The sequence below is a fragment of the Podarcis raffonei genome, chromosome 2, assembly GCF_027172205.1.
Source record: "Podarcis raffonei isolate rPodRaf1 chromosome 2, rPodRaf1.pri, whole genome shotgun sequence".
In the NCBI taxonomy this organism is placed as follows: Eukaryota; Metazoa; Chordata; class Lepidosauria; order Squamata; family Lacertidae; genus Podarcis; species Podarcis raffonei.
The window spans coordinates 120512098-120527467 of record NC_070603.1 but is presented as its reverse complement, the minus strand read 5'-3'; the positions used below and the strand labels follow the sequence as shown (position 1 = coordinate 120527467).

At 45.6% G+C, this 15370-nt stretch overlaps 1 protein-coding gene across 1 annotated transcript in view; it reads left to right on the top strand.

Annotated features, from left to right (window-relative positions):
• The window catches only part of LOC128408827 (uncharacterized), a 282229-nt gene that overhangs the window by 229895 nt on the left and 36964 nt on the right, over window positions 1–15370 (top strand). Inside the window, exons 3-5 of the mRNA XM_053378849.1 lie at window positions 6546–6654; window positions 8671–8753; window positions 12120–12249. Of these exons, the coding sequence (XP_053234824.1) occupies window positions 6546–6654; window positions 8671–8753; window positions 12120–12249 (322 nt within the window). The remainder of the gene's footprint in view (window positions 1–6545; window positions 6655–8670; window positions 8754–12119; window positions 12250–15370) is intronic.

Sequence of the window (15370 nt, the reverse complement as noted above, 5' to 3'; positions counted from 1 at the left end):
GAACAGGAAGTAGAGTGGAATGTGAAAATGTGGCAACAAAATAATTTTGAGTTTGCCAGTAAACCAGGAAAATACCTGGCGTGGCAATTGAGAAAGAGGCAAAATCAAAGACAAATAAGTAGAATAAAAATAGGAGAGAAAATTATAGGTGATCCAAAAGTAATAATACAAATTTTTTTAAAATATTATGAAAAGTTATGCAAAAAAGATAATGAGGCAGAAGAAGTAGACAACTTCCTAAACCAACAGAAAGGAGGGTGGGTTTTAATTCTACTGGATCAGATCTTTACCCCACAGAAATGCACAGTCTAAATGTGGGTGGTGGTCTCTTGCTGTGTGTGTTTTCTATGCAATTGGGTGCTTTCTTCCTCTCTGTCCATGTTCTCCACATGCAAAAGTCACAGATCTGGTGCTTGCCAGCACTGTCATAGCAAAACAATTGGGATCTGAGACATGGATCAGTATGGAACCAGATTATTATTATAGGGGGTCTTCCCCCCGGAACAACCACTGTATTATAAGCAATGTCTCTGTCAGTGACGGTGTTGATCGGCGCTGGATCTGTGATTTTAAGGGTTGGTTTGCAGCTAAGGGACCTTTAACTTAATGGCTGTTTGTTAAAACGAAATGTGTCTCATTCAGCTCTCATGCAAGCTGGAGATGGTCCATTTCTGGCTTAGAAATTTTCATTTTGAGCAAGGAAGCCTTTTGTTGAAAGACGATATGCCCCAGAGCCACTGTTATATGATAACACTGATGCCCCTATCTCTAAATCCCAGAGGTGCCTAAAGGCATAAAAAAAATGGAGACCCCTGCCAGAGTTATTTCCAGGCTGCAAATGGAAGATGAACACACAGCCCCTCCATCTGTTTGATTGAATATTTTTCTATGCACACGGGTTCATGTCTCAGTGTAAATATTGGGCTTGGTGGTGGATTTTCTCCGTTAAGTGTTTCTGCCTTGCAAAACTCTGTGATTAACATCCCATTTGTTTTTGTAAATGCGTTAGGAAAAAATGTTAAAGGTGCACATGTGCAGATATCAAAAAAACCAAGGCCACACAAACACAGATTTGCGTGCGCAGCCCGAATATCAAAAAACATAGCGAGAGTTGAAACATCTCATGTTGTAGTTGGGAGCTTTTTCCTTTGTCTTCTGTTGGTGTGTTTTTTACTACAATCTAGGTGTTTTATAGATTATAAAAACAACTCCTCACAACTCAGTGTTTGTTCTCTTTCCCTGAGTTTCACTCAGTAGCGTCGCAAGGGAGAAGATGTGCCCTGAGAACTGGTGTTGAGAATTTTGTAAGTTAACAGCCAGGTCTGTGTGTTCTCCATGCTTACCAAATAAATCAGCGTACACACGCTGTATTTCTCTAAAAAGAGCAGCATTTCGCAGAATCTGTTAATGTTTCCCAGTTCCCTGAGTGCCTGAGCTCTCCTTCATGCACCTTCTGCTCTCATTTCACAGCTACAGTCCACCCGCTACCAAGTGTTTGCTCCTCCTTAGGGGCTGGTAACTTGATGCTTTTTTAAAAAGGGGAAAGAGTCCCAGGAAGTTCTATTTCCCTCCTGGTCAAAACCAGCCCCTTTCCATTTTGCCACGAGGTAGCTGGGTGTGCTCTTGTTGGAGCTGAAGTGTCCTCTGGGGCTGGGGTCCCTTTGACCCCAGGGCTCAGAGAGGAGGCGGATGGGTGCAAAAGTGCTGCACAGCCCAATACCTTCAGGGTTTGAGTTTCAAGCTCCAGGTGTTGCCACAGGAGAACAGTAGGGATTCCTCACCAGTCAAGTTTGCACCCTTTATAATACAGTGTTTGGCTTATTTTCTCCCTTCTCCATAAGATGCACACACATTTCCCCTTAATTTTGGGAGGGGAAAGTGTGCGTCTTATAGAGCGAAAAATGCGGTAATCTGTTGCGGAATGGGTAGCCGGCAAATTACATTGAGAAAATGGATAAACACACCTCGGAAGCCGTTCGAGTTCCGAGGCACGTTCGAAAATGGAAGCATTTGCTTCCGGGTTTTCGGCGTTCAGAAACCGAAACGTTCAGCTTCCGAAGCGTTTGACAGCCGAGGTGCCACTGTACTTCCGATCGAAGATTTCCCATAGGGGAGAAACTATAGCAGACTAAACATCGGGAGGAAACTTTCTGACAGTCAGAGCTGTTTGACAGTGGAACAGTCTGCCTCGGGAGGTTGTGGACTCTCCTTCCTTGGAGGTTATTCAGCAGAGGTTGGAGGGCCACCTGTCATGGACGCTTTAGCCGAGATTCCTGCATTGCAGGGGGGTGGACTAGATGACCCTCGGGTCCCTTCCAACTCTTAATATTCTATTATTCTAACTAACCATCTAAATATATAAACACTAGAAAGAACTTTCTGGCCGTAAGAGCTGTTAGGCAGCAGAAAAGACTACCCAGGAGGTTTCTAAACAGGTTGGATAGGCATCTGAGAAGGTTGTTGTTTTTTTAGCTGTGATTCCTGGGTGTTTGGGGAGGGGTAGTCCCTCTGGTGGGGGGCATGTTGAGCTCCTTCTGGGGTCGTTTGTCCACCTTTGGTCCCCACCCTGCACTCAGCTCTGACCTGTGGCTCCTACAAGCTGTCAGCAGGTGACAGAGGCCACAATCCTGGGAATGGCTTCGAGCATCTAGATCAAGGGAAGTAATAGTGCCACTGTATTCTGCTCTGGTCAGACCTCACCTGGAGTACTGTGTCCAGTTCTGGGCACCACAGTTCAAGAAGGACACTGACAAACTGGAACGTGTCCAGAGGAGGGCAACCAAAATGGTCAAAGGCCTGGAAACGATGCCTTGTGAGGAACGGCTAAGGGAGCTGGGCATGTTTAGCCTGGAGAAGAGGAGGTTAAGGGGTGATATGATAGCCATGTTCAAATATATAAAAGGATGTCACATAGAGGAGGGAGAAAGGTTGTTTTCTGCTGCTCCAGAGAAGCGGACACGGAGCAATGGATCCAAACTACAAGAAAGAAGATTCCACCTAAACATTAGGAAGAACTTCCTGGCAGTAAGAGCTGTTTGACAGTGGAATTTGCTGCCAAGGAGTGTGGTGGAGTCTCCTTCTTTGGAGGTCTTTAAGCAGAGGCTTGACAACCATATGTCAGGAGTGCTCTGATGGTGTTTCCTGCTTGGCAGGGGGTTGGACTCGATGGCCCTTGTGTTCTCTTCCAACTCTATGATTCTATGACTCACTGGCGGAGGGTCCAGCAATCACGAAGGTGGTTTCTGCGTGTGCTGTAGAGGGAAGTGAGGGGCAGATGGGGCTCATCCATCTGGGAAGGTGAAGGAAAACATTGATTCAGATCCACTGCCTTGCAGGATATCTTTGGGAGGAGAAAAACGCTACACAAATCTAGTAAGAGCTGTTTGATGGCGGAAGTGTCTTTTTTGAGAGGTGGTGGACTCTCCTTCCTTGGAGGTTTTCAAGCAGAGATTCGTAGAATCATAGAATGGTAGAATTGGAAGGGACCCCGAGGGTCATCTAGTCCAACCCCCTGCAATGCAGGAATATTTCACCCAATGTGGGGCTCGAACCCACAACCCTGAGATTCCCATGCTCTACTGACTGAGCTATCACACCTCATTTGTCATGGATGCTTCAGCTGAGATTCTTGCATGGCAGGGGGTTGGACTAGATGACTCTTGAGGTCCCATCCAAGTCTTCTATTTTTATTATTATTATTATTATTATTATTATTATTATTATTATTATTATTATTATTTTATTGAATATATGTACCGGAGGTCTCAGGGTGGTTCACAGAAAAGATCACAATATATAAAATCAAAATCAAAACAATAACCCCCTCCCAAAAGAGCCACATTTTAAAAGGGCATTGGATGTAAATCAGATCAAAGGCCTGGTTAAAAAGGAACGTTTTTGCCTGGCAACTAAAGGTGTACAATGAAGGCGCCAGGCGAACTTCCCTGGGGAGAGCCTTCCGCAGACGGGGAGCCACTGCAGAGAAGGCCCTGTTCTTGTGTTGCCACCCTCCGTACCTCTTGAGGAGGCGCACAGAAGGAGGGCCTTGGAAGGTGATCTCAGGGTTCGGGTAGGTTTATATGGAAAGAGGCGGTTCTATTATTCCTTCTTCCCAGATTGGTTTCACTCCTTCCACCCACCATCAGGAAAGAAAAGGGGTGTGGGATCTGCATTCACAGTGCTCTGTTTCTTCCTTGGCTCCTGTTTTAAGAAAGAGAGAGAGAAATCATCTTACAGCTTGAGCTGCCAAGGGTTAAAATTATCTGAGCTGGATTCCTAGAGAGGATGGGGATTTGGGGAGGGGGAGGAAGACCTACAAAGCAAATGGATATTTCTGCCCAAAGCCCCTCCTGCCTGGTTCTTGCTTTGGAGGAATGCAGCCTCGGGGTCTCCCTAGTTCGGCATCGGGGACCCTTCTATGATCTGGTGAGCCGCCCTACTTATTAATTTGACTTAAGGTGGGGAGGAGTCGGGAGGATGCAACTGCAATGCAGGAAAAAAGGGGGGTGGAGTCCCCTGCGAGGGGCAGAGAGAGGCCCGGATTTGTGGCTGAATAGAAAAGAAGAGAGTCCGAGAAGAGCAAGCAAGATCCTCCTCTCCCCATTTTCACCCCGCTTGTGCACCTGATCATCCTTTCACACGAACAGAACACCCGCATCATGATGCGGGGGAGCGCAGGGCGTGTCGGTCTGCAGCGCGGCGCTGATTGGCGGAAGCGCGGCGTAGTTTGTGCCAAGATTCGAACGGGTGCTCCTACCCACCCCTCTGAATCGCGCATCCACTGGAGAAGCGCGCACGCGCCGTTTCAGACGTGCAAGCCCTGACACGCGGTGGGATGCAAAACTGGGGGGAAGCTGTCGATCAAAGACGCTGATGGGAAGCAAAAGTCCCTGTGCGAATCTGGGCTTTAAAGGTTACAGGGCACGGATTGGGGGAGGAAGTCTCTGTCTGGGGGAGTTTTGGGGTGAAGGGAGGGTGGAAGCTGGAAAAGAGGAGAGTTGTAAGGGGGAGATCAGAGGGGTGGGATCCCTCATCTTCTGACTCCTAGCCAGACTGAAGGCTTTAATCCACTAGTCCTCAAGGAAAGGAACTCCACCCACAAATCTCTAGTTTCTATATAATTTCAAACTTGTCGTTTTCCTGCCATTTCTTCAGGGTGTGAGGGAACTAGTTGCTAACCCAGATTTATCCACATTTGTTCAAGGAAAATCTTCCAGCCTTGACAACGTCATAATTTTCTAACAAGGCAATCTCTTAGCGCAAAGTAAGAATGGATAAATATGAAGAAATCTGGAAGGAATATTTAAGCGATAAGGCAGATAGTGGTGGGAAGTAGGAGGAGGAGAGAGAGAGAGGTGGGAAAATATTGTTTAAAAAGGTGTCAAGGTAAATCGACCCTTGACCATTAGGTCCAGTCGTGGCCAACTCTGGGGTTGCGGCGCTAATCTCGCTTTATTGGCCGAGGGAGCCAGCGTACAGCTTCCGGGTCATGTGGCCAGCATGACTAAGCCACTTCTGGCGAACCAGAGCAGCGCACGGAAACGGCGTTTACCTTCCCACCGGAGTGGTACCTATTTATCTACTTGCACTTTGACGTGCATTTGAACTGCTAGGTTGGCAGGAGCAGGGACTGAGTAACAGGAGCTCACTCCTTTGCGGGGATTTGAACCGCCGACCTTCTGATCGGCAAGTCCTAGGCTCTGTGGTTTAACCCACAGCGCCACCCGCGTCCCCCCAAAAAAGGTGTAGTCGAAGGTATATCAGTGTATTCAACTCTGAATTGTCAAATTGTGTTATTATGATATGTGTCTTTTGCGGTTGATGTTTGTATCAAAAAAATGATTAAACATTTTTTTTAAAAAAAAGACAGTGTCTTGGCTTTGCAGGACTTGGTAGCGGTGCCTTCAGCCAGCCCATTGGCTTTGCCTTGAGAAATTGGCAGGAGAGGAGAGAGTGGTTTACCTGGAAAACAGATCGAAGATGGAGAATCCAGAAACAGCTGGCTGTGAAGCAGGAAGAGGCCCTGGTGCCATCCAGACTGGGGCCAGCGAGGGATTCTGGGACAGAACCACATGGGAGATCCCGGGCGAGGAGGTCGTCCTCAGCTCAGACGCTCAGCGCCAGTGTTTCAGGCGTTTCTGCTACCAGGAGGCTGAGGGACCCCGAGAGATTTGCAGCCGACTCCACCACCTTTGCCGTCAGTGGCTGAAGCCAGAGCAACACATCAAGGCTCAGATCTTGGATTTAGTGATCCTGGAGCAGTTTCTGGCTGTCCTCCCCCCGGAGATGGGGAACTGGGTGAGGGAATGTGGAGCAGAGACCTGTTCCCAGGCGGTGGCCCTGGCCGAAGGTTTCCTCCTGAGTCGGGCAGAGGAGAAGAAGCAGGCAGAGCAGCAGGTGAGAGAGGTTTTCATCCTGGTGCTTCCAACGTGCAGGAGGCTATCCTGGCACTCTCTGCAATTGTCCAATCTGCACTGAAAATGTCCCAAAGCCTTTTGACTCTCCCTTTTTGTCACCCTTCCCCACATTCCCTGTTTCTGGTAAAGGGTCTGTTTTCAGAAGTGGCTCCTGATTTCCCTGACGCAGCGAAGGCTCCGATGGGTCCCAGAGAAAGAGAAACTGTCCAGGAGGGTCTTGGAGATGCCACCTCACTGGGTAAGGCTGAATGGGGCATCATCTTGGGCTCTCTGCACTTATTTAAGGAATCCAAGGGGTGCCTTTTATTTATATTTATATTTGTGTTCTTCTTTGGCGATCATTTGTAGCCGAATAAGATTGTCTTCCATAAACACAGTGTGGTGTAGTGGTTAAGCGTGGTAGTCCTGTAATCTGGTGAACCGGGTTCGCTTCCCCGCTCCTCCACATGCAGCTGCTGGGTGACCTTGGGCCAGTCACACTTCTTTGAAGTCTCTCAGCCCCACTCACCTCACAGAGTGTTTGTTGTGGGGGAGGAAGGGAAAGGAGAAGGTTAGCCACTTTGAGACTCCTTCGGGTAGTGATAAAGTGGGATTTCAAATCCAAACTCTTCTTAACAGTGAGTCCGTAAGTGACTGTGGAGGCCAATTCTGGATTCACACATCCTTTCACAGTGGGGACATTGGTTTCCGGGTGGGAGTTGATCACGCTGAGGGTTTGCCAAATGTGCCTTCCTCTTAGCTCGTTTCTCCCTTGCGTCCTGAGTTCGAGTGTCTTCAAAGTCCATGACACCTTTGGTAAAGGCTGTTCTCCAGTTGGAGCGCTCGCAGGCCAGTGTTTCCCAGTTTTCGGTGTTTATACTACATTGTTTAAGATTTGCCTAGAGAGAGTCTTTACACCTCTTTTGTTGACCACCAGCATTACGCTTTCCATTTTTAAGTTTGGAATAGAGTAGCTGCTTTGGAAGACGATAATCAGGCATCCTCACAACATGACTGGTCCAGCGCAGTTGATGATGAAGAATCATTGCTTCAACACTGGTGATCTTTGCTTCTTCCAGTACACTGGCATTAGTTTGCCTGTCTTTCCAAGTGATGTGTAAAATTTTTCGGAGGCACCGTTGATGGAATCTCTCAAGGAGTTGGAGATGGCGTTTATAAGTGGTCCATGTTTCAAAAGCATTATTGATACTTGTATACTGCCGTTCACAGCAAGAAAATCAATGCAAAATAAGAATACAAAATGCCTCACTAACTAAAACAAACCAATAACCCCCTTCCCACAATAATGTGCTTATTCCAATAATGTGTCTATATATGGAACATTTTCCGCTAAAGTCAGGAACTGCACGTATGAGTTTCAAAAAAGAAAACAACCCACACACGGCAGCAGCGGCTGATAAATTGCTGCAATGAGATTTGTTCTAATGAAATTTTACCTTGTTATTTTAAAAGTAGATTCTTATAATGCGAAACAGATAAAATGCCGCATTATTTATCAGAGAAGCTAGTATTGAGTAATAGTAAGCTCCCGTGAAAATATTAATGGAGAAGCAACACAAAAAATATCCGGTAAAAATTACAAGAGAAAACAAATCTCCTTGCAGCAATTTTTAAGCCATTGCCTGCAAGGGTTGTTTTCTTTTATATATGGAAATCAACGCAATGACTTGTTTGTTTACTGCGTTTCTATCCGACCTCTTTCTCCAAGCAGCTCAAAGTGGTTCTCCCCTTCCTCGTTTTATCCTCTCAACAACAGGCCAGCGAGGTAGGCTAGGCTGAGAGGCAGTGACTGGCCCAAGGCCACCCCAGTGAACTTTGCGGCTAAGTGAGGACACGAACCCAGGTCCCAATCTGACATTCGAGTCGCTGCACCGCACTGGTTCTCCCTTGTTGCCAACATCCCAGAAAAAGAAAAGGGGTCTGACCATTTTAGGAAGCTAAAAAACGGGTGAGACGTTTCGTAATCCCAGGGCCAGATTGGACTAAATAGTTGCGTTGGCAGGAGCCATCGCCATGGATCCCGCCAGCACAAGGGGCTTTCTTCTCTCCTTCCCCACATGCCTGCCCCAAATTAGCTTTGAGTGTGGGGTTCAGGAGAACCCACAGCGCAGGGTCAGGTTCCATCTGGCTAGCAGAAATGCTTTTGCTGGTGGAACAATTCCAACTGTGCAACCTTGATCTCCACCCTCGGCGGCCACTTAGAGATGTGTCACTTGAACTCTGGGACGAGCGAGATCACCTTTGTCTCTCACAGGTGAAGGAACGATCTTGACAAGGCCTGCTCAGCCGTCTCTCCTTTATTCCAGAGGGGAAGCAGTTGCTGCGACAACAAATCAGGTAGGAGGACAGATCATTTCATTCATTCATTCATTCATTCGTTCGTTCGTTTGTTTGTTTGTTAAATTCATCAGGGCGGTTCACAACGTTAACTAAAAAATAATAATATATAATATAAATATAAATAGAATGAATATTATTTATATTTATATTTTATATTTATTTTATATATATGTATATATATATGTATATATATATGTGTGTGTGTGTGTGTGTGTGTGTATATATATATATATATATATATATATATATATATATATATATATAAACCCACAAATGCACAATAAAAATAAGAACAAAACCAAACCAATCATCCCCTCCTTTAAAAGGGCACCGGATTGCTGTCAATCAGCCAAAGGCCTGGTTGAAGAGGAACATTTTTGCCCGGTGTCTAAAGGTGTATCATGAAGGCGCCTAGGGAGCCTCCCTGGGGAGAGCATTCCACAAACAGGGAGCCACTGCAGAAAAGGCCCTGTTTTTGTGTTGCCACCCTCCAGACCTCTCATGGAGGCGGCACACAAAGAAGGGCCTTAGAGGACGATATTGGGGTCTGGATCAGTTCATATGAGAAGAGGCGGTCCTTGAGGTATCGTAGGGAGATAGGCTGGGGTCCACAACTCCCTGGGCTTGAAGAAGAAGAAGAAGAAGAAGAAGAAGAAGAAGAAGAAGAAGAAGAAGAAGAAGAGGAGGAATACAGTTGTACCTCAGGTTACAGACGCTTCAGGTTACAGACTCTGCTAACTCAGAAGTAGTACCTCAGGTTAAGAACTTTACCTCAGGATGAGAACAGAAACCGTGCAGCAGCAGCAGGAGGCCCCATTAGCTAAAGTGGTACCTCAGGTTAAGAACAGTTTCAGGTTAAGAATGGACCTCCAGAACAAATTAAGTTCTTAACCCGAGGTACCACTGTACTGCCCTATACCTGCAGGTCTCAGGGCGGTCCACCATATAAAATCATAATATAAGAACACAAAATGCATAATAAAAATAAAAGAACGAACAACCAAATAATCCCACCTCCCCAACACATTTTAAAAGGGCATTAGATGTCAATCAGCCAAAGCCCTGGTTAAAGTGGAATTATTATTACACTGATACCCCAGGTTAAGAACTTAATTCGTTCTGGAGGTCCGTTCTTAACCTGAAACTGTTCTTAACCTGAAGCACCACTTTAGCTAATGGGGCCTGTAGCCTGAAGCATCTGTAACCTGAGGAACCAATATTATTAATTAATTAATTGATTGATTGATTAAAAATACTTTAAAACATCAGTCAGTAAAAAACTTCCCTAAACAGGGAATGCTTTTGAATCTCTCCCCTTCTCTTTTCTTATGTCAAAGCCACCTAGAAGGTGGACTGAAAATGTTACTGACATTAGAATTTTAATGTTGGGAGGAATCGCCCTCCAAGGATCATCTTAGCCCAACCCCCTTCATTGCAGGAATCTCAGCTAAAGCATCCATCACAGGAGGCCACCCAACCTCTGCTTAAAAACCTCCAAGGAGGGAGAGGCCACAGCCTTCCCAGGTCAGCAGGTTTTTCCTAAGGTTTAGCTGGAATTTTTGCAATTTGAATCTTTCAGTTCAGGTCCTGCCCTCTGGAGCAGCCCAAAGCAAGCTGGCTCTCCCTAAAAAAACAGAGTCCTTTCTGTTGGGGATAACTCAGATTGAAATTCTCAGGTGTCAAAAAAAGTGTGGCATATTTATGTATGCCGCTACTGTGGCCTGTGTTTTGTTAGCCCAGAAATGGAAAACGAGTGAGGTCTCAACCAAAGAAGAATGGCAACTTGCCAGAATATGTGCAGCTTGCAGACTTAACATACAGAATAAGAGAACAAGAAGAACATGTTTAGAGAAGATTGGAAAACGTTTATGGAATATATGGGAAATAACTGTGTACAGCTGAAAATGCTGTCAGGATTAAGATAAATTCAACAGTGTAAGTAAGTTTTGATGGATGTAATAATGGTATGTTTTTTTGTAAAATATGAAGGGATTTATGTTATGTAAAATGAACCATGGAAAGAGAAGAAGGGAAGCCATTGATATTTTAAGAATGTGAAAATGACGGTTTTAAATTGTAAAACAGAAAACCTAATAAAAATTATAAGGCCTACACTGGCTCCCAGTATGTTTCCGAGCACAATTCAAAGTGTTGGTGTCGACCTTTAAAGCCCTAAACGGCCTTGGCCCAGTATACCTGAAGGAGCATCTCCACCCCCATCGTTCAGCCCGGACACTGAGGTCCAGCGCTGAGGGCCTTCTGGTGGTTCCCTCCCTGCAAGAAGTGAGGTTACAGGGAACCGGGCAGAGGGCCTTCTCGGTAGTGGCACCCGCCCTGTGGAACGTCCTCCTATCAGTTGTCAAAAAGTTAAACTACCTGACATTTAGAAGACATCTGAAGGCAGCCCTGTTCTGGGAAGTTTTTAATGTGTGACATTTTAATGTATTCTTAATCTTTGTTGGAAAAATAATAAATTATTATTATATTATCATATACAAAAACAAGCTGGCTCCATCTTCAGCCCTTCAGATATTTGAAGATGGCGATCGTATCTCCTCTCAGTCTTCTCAAGTACCGTATTTTTCGCCCTATAGGACGCACTGGCCCATAGGACGCACCTAGATTTTGGGGGGGGGGGGAATAAAGGGGAAAAAATTATTCCCCCCCCCAGGCACGGGGCTGGGGCGGGGGAAGCTCAGGCTACTCCCGACGCCAGCCCCCAGAACAGGACCCAGAGCGATGCTGAAGCTGCGTGCAGCTTTGGCATCGCTCTGGGAGCTTGCGGGGCTGGAGGAGGGGAAAGCGGAGCTTCCCCCTCCCCCAGCCCCCAGAACGGGGCCCAGAGCCATGCCGAAGCTGCGTGCAGCTTTGGCATCGCTCTGGGGGCTGGAGGGGCTGCGCCTCCCGCTGTCCCCCGAGTTTGTGGGGCTGGCGACGGGGAGGAGCAGGCTTCTCCCCCCCGCCAGCCTTCTAACCAAGTTGGGGGACAGCGGGAAAGGCGCGCTGCGCCTCCCGCTGTCCCCTGAGTTTGCGGGGCTGGCGACGGGGCTCTCCTGAAGCCTGGAGAGCGAGAGGGGTCGGTGCGCACCGACCCCTCTCCCTCTCCAAGCTTCAGCGAAAGACTGCATTTGCCCCATAGGACGCACACACATTTCCCCTTCATTTTTGGAGGGGAAAAAGTGCGTCCTATAGGGCGAAAAATACGGTATATACTGCCCCGTCTCCTTTCCTTGATGTGAGCCTTATAGGTTTTGCTAGTAGATGGCATGCTTGCTACCTACAAAGAGGCAAATATTTGATTTTCTCCTGCTTATTTTATTCATTCACACCCCACAACTACAGACGCCTCTCGTTGTCTCTTAGGGTGCAGGATCCACCTTTGAGGAGGTTGCTGTGTACTTCACGGGGGAGGAATGGGCTGGGCTTGCTCCTCACCAGAAAGCGCTGCATACAGAAGTCATGCAGGAGAACAGCCATCTTGTCGCTTCTCTTGGTAAGACCCTCTAGCAGAAAATCACATTTATTTAGAAATCATAGGTGCATTTTAGCATTTTTTTTTTTTTTTGCAGAATCTCAATATTTTGGTACCTCAAATCCGTCTTTCCCCTTTTCTAGCAAGGTTGATCTATATTTACCGATTCTAAGCAATTAACCTCATTAGCAGGGTTATTTGAAGATTTGTAAGCTGAAACTGCGTTTCGGAAGTCGAACGGACTTCTGGAATGGATTCCATTCGACTTCCGAGGTACAACCGTACTTTGCAAGGTTGTTATTGTGCTTCACCAGATCTTAACCTATTACAGTATTTGTAAGAATGGATTCCAAATACCATTGAATTTGTCCATGGCAAGTCTACGTTTATATGCAAGTTGTTCATACCTTAATAAGTACAAATACAAAAATAGATTTATTTTTTTCGGGTTAAGAACCATTTTATTCAAGTTCGGGATTTTTACATACATTATATTATCTCCTTCCAATTTTTAAATTTCCTGTACAATTTTTTCCTTTCCCTCCCTTCCCATCCCCACCCCCCATATCCCTTGGAAGGGTTCAAACAATTATCCTCAGCCGCGGGCATAACGTCTTTAGTTTCCATCAAATGTCTTTTGTTCCAGTAGTTTTTAATCCACTGAAGATAGGGGTTCCACCTGTTCCTTATCGTGGTGGACTTGACCTTCCACGTTGTTTCCTGTGACATGACTGCGACAATGTCCGACTGAATCAGTTCAAACAAATAACTATTCCATGCCTCTACTGTCCATTTTTCTCTATCTTTTCCAACCTAAAGCTATCGTTGCCTTTCCTGCTAATATCATAGCTTTGAAGCTAAACTGGTCACCTTTCTCTATACAGTGGTGCCTCGCAAGATGAAATTAATTCGTTCTGCGAGTTTTTTCGTCTTGCGAATTTTTCGTCTTGTGAAGCACGGTTTCGGAAAAGTTTTGGAAAAGCTTCAAAAATCACCAAAGTCTTCAAAAACATCAAAAAAGGCTACCACACCGCGTGCTATGAGTTGCTCCTCGAAGTCAAGTCGCAACTGTATTAACGGTTTTAAGAAAAAGGAAACAAACTTGCAAGACGTTTTCGTCTTGAGAAGCAAGCCCATAGGGAAATTCGTCTTGCGAAGCAACTCAAAAAACCAAAAACCCTTTCGTCTAGCGAGTTTTTCGTCTTGTGAGGCATTCGTCTTGCGAGGTACCACTGTAGCAATGTTTCCAATTATACCCATTGTCATGAAATCAAAGTCTGTTGAAAGCTTCACTTAAAAAATATCATTAATAACCTTTCGGATACAAAAACAGATTTAAATACAAAAAAAGATTAGAGTTATTGGAGAATATAGGAAGTTACTGGGTGAAAACAATGGTCCATCTAGTCCAGTATTGTCTACACTGGACTGGCAGAAGCTGTCCAGGGTTTCAGGCAGGAAGGCTTTTCCAGGCACACCTGGAGATTCCAGGGATTGGACCTGAGGCCTTCTTCATGCAAGGCAGAAACTTTACCGCTGAGCCATGGTCCTTCCTCAGAAGCCTGACAAAACAGCTGTGCTGTAGCAATTGGCCCACTGTCTGTTCTCGCTGGTATCACCTCTCCAAACTCATTTCCCAGGATGCACCAGGGCTCCTTCCATCATCCTTCAGTTAGCAGGTGGGGGAATCTGGACCAGTGAGCCAGGTTGTTATCCGGCCGCACACAATGATGTTGATACGGCTCAGTCAGGAAAGAATGCATCTTCTGCCTTCTGGAAGAAGGTACAGGGTTATAAAGACTAGGACTAGCTGCCTGAGAAACAGTTTCTATCCAAATGCGATTTTGTTTTGTTTTTAGTTTCTTATTTTAATTTTTTAATAAATGTTATTTAACATAATTATTGCAAAATACATACAAATACATACATAAATATATTTTTCGGATAAGCACACATGGTATATAAAAAAGAACAAAAAAAGGAAGAAAATAAAAAAAATAAGAAAAATTGGAAGAAGAAAAATTGGAAGAATTTATTCCAAATTTAATCTACAAATATCTCAATAATAAAACTTCATTGATTGACTTCCATCGCTTACACTGCACTTCCTATATACATTTTAAGCAAGTGGTAGAATTTTCGCCTGCCAAATGCGATTTTGGTTTTCAACGCAGTGTAAGGAGTCTCTATGGGAGTATATTGTATTTAAAAATGGGGTATCAGAGTTTTTAGGGGGCTAAACAGGTTGGGATAGCTGGGACAGCAGGCTTGTTGGTTTTTGAATGTCTGGTGTAGATTTTTCAATTTCGTTGTTCTGTATGGGACAATGACAAGAAAGATGATCGTATCGTATCTGATTGTTGCATTTGCTTACACAACAACCTTGTGAGGTAGGCTAGGCTGAAAGAGAGTGACCGGCCCAGGATAAACCAGTGAACTTCAGGTCTGAGCTGGGAGCTGAAACAGTGGTCGTTAGATGTGTGATAGGATTTCCCTCCCATCTAAGCCTTAGCAGTTTTTTCCCTTTATCACAAGTGGCGGTTCAAGCTGTCCAGTGATTCAAGACTCTCAAGACGTCGGGCAGCCCTTGAGACTGACCCAGAAACTCCAGCGGGTGCAGAATGCCGCGGCGAGACTCCTTATGGTGTCCTCGCTGCGAGATCACATTCACCCGATGCTATACCAGCTGCACTGGCTCCTGGTGGAGTACAGGATCACGTTTAAGGTGCTGGTTTTAACCTTTAAAGCCCTATACGGCCTAGGACCCTCGTACCTACGGGACCGCCTCTCCTGGTATATCCCACAGAGGAACTTACGATCTTCAAACAAAAACATCTTGGAGGTCCCAGGCCACAGGAAGGTTAAGGCTGGCCTCAACCAGAACCAGGGCTTTTTCGGCTGTGGCTCCGATCTGGTGGAACGCTCTGCCACAAGAGACTAGGGCCCTGCGGGACTTGACATCTTTCCGCAGGGCCTGCAAGACAGAGCTGTTCCACCAGGCCTTTGGTCAGGGCACAGCCTGACTCCCTCCTTTGGCAATCTTTACAGAACTTTAGTTTATGGTTGCCATCAATTTTGATTTTAATTAATTTTTATAATGTTTTTAGAATGTTGCACTATTTTAGTGTTGTTAGCCGCCCTG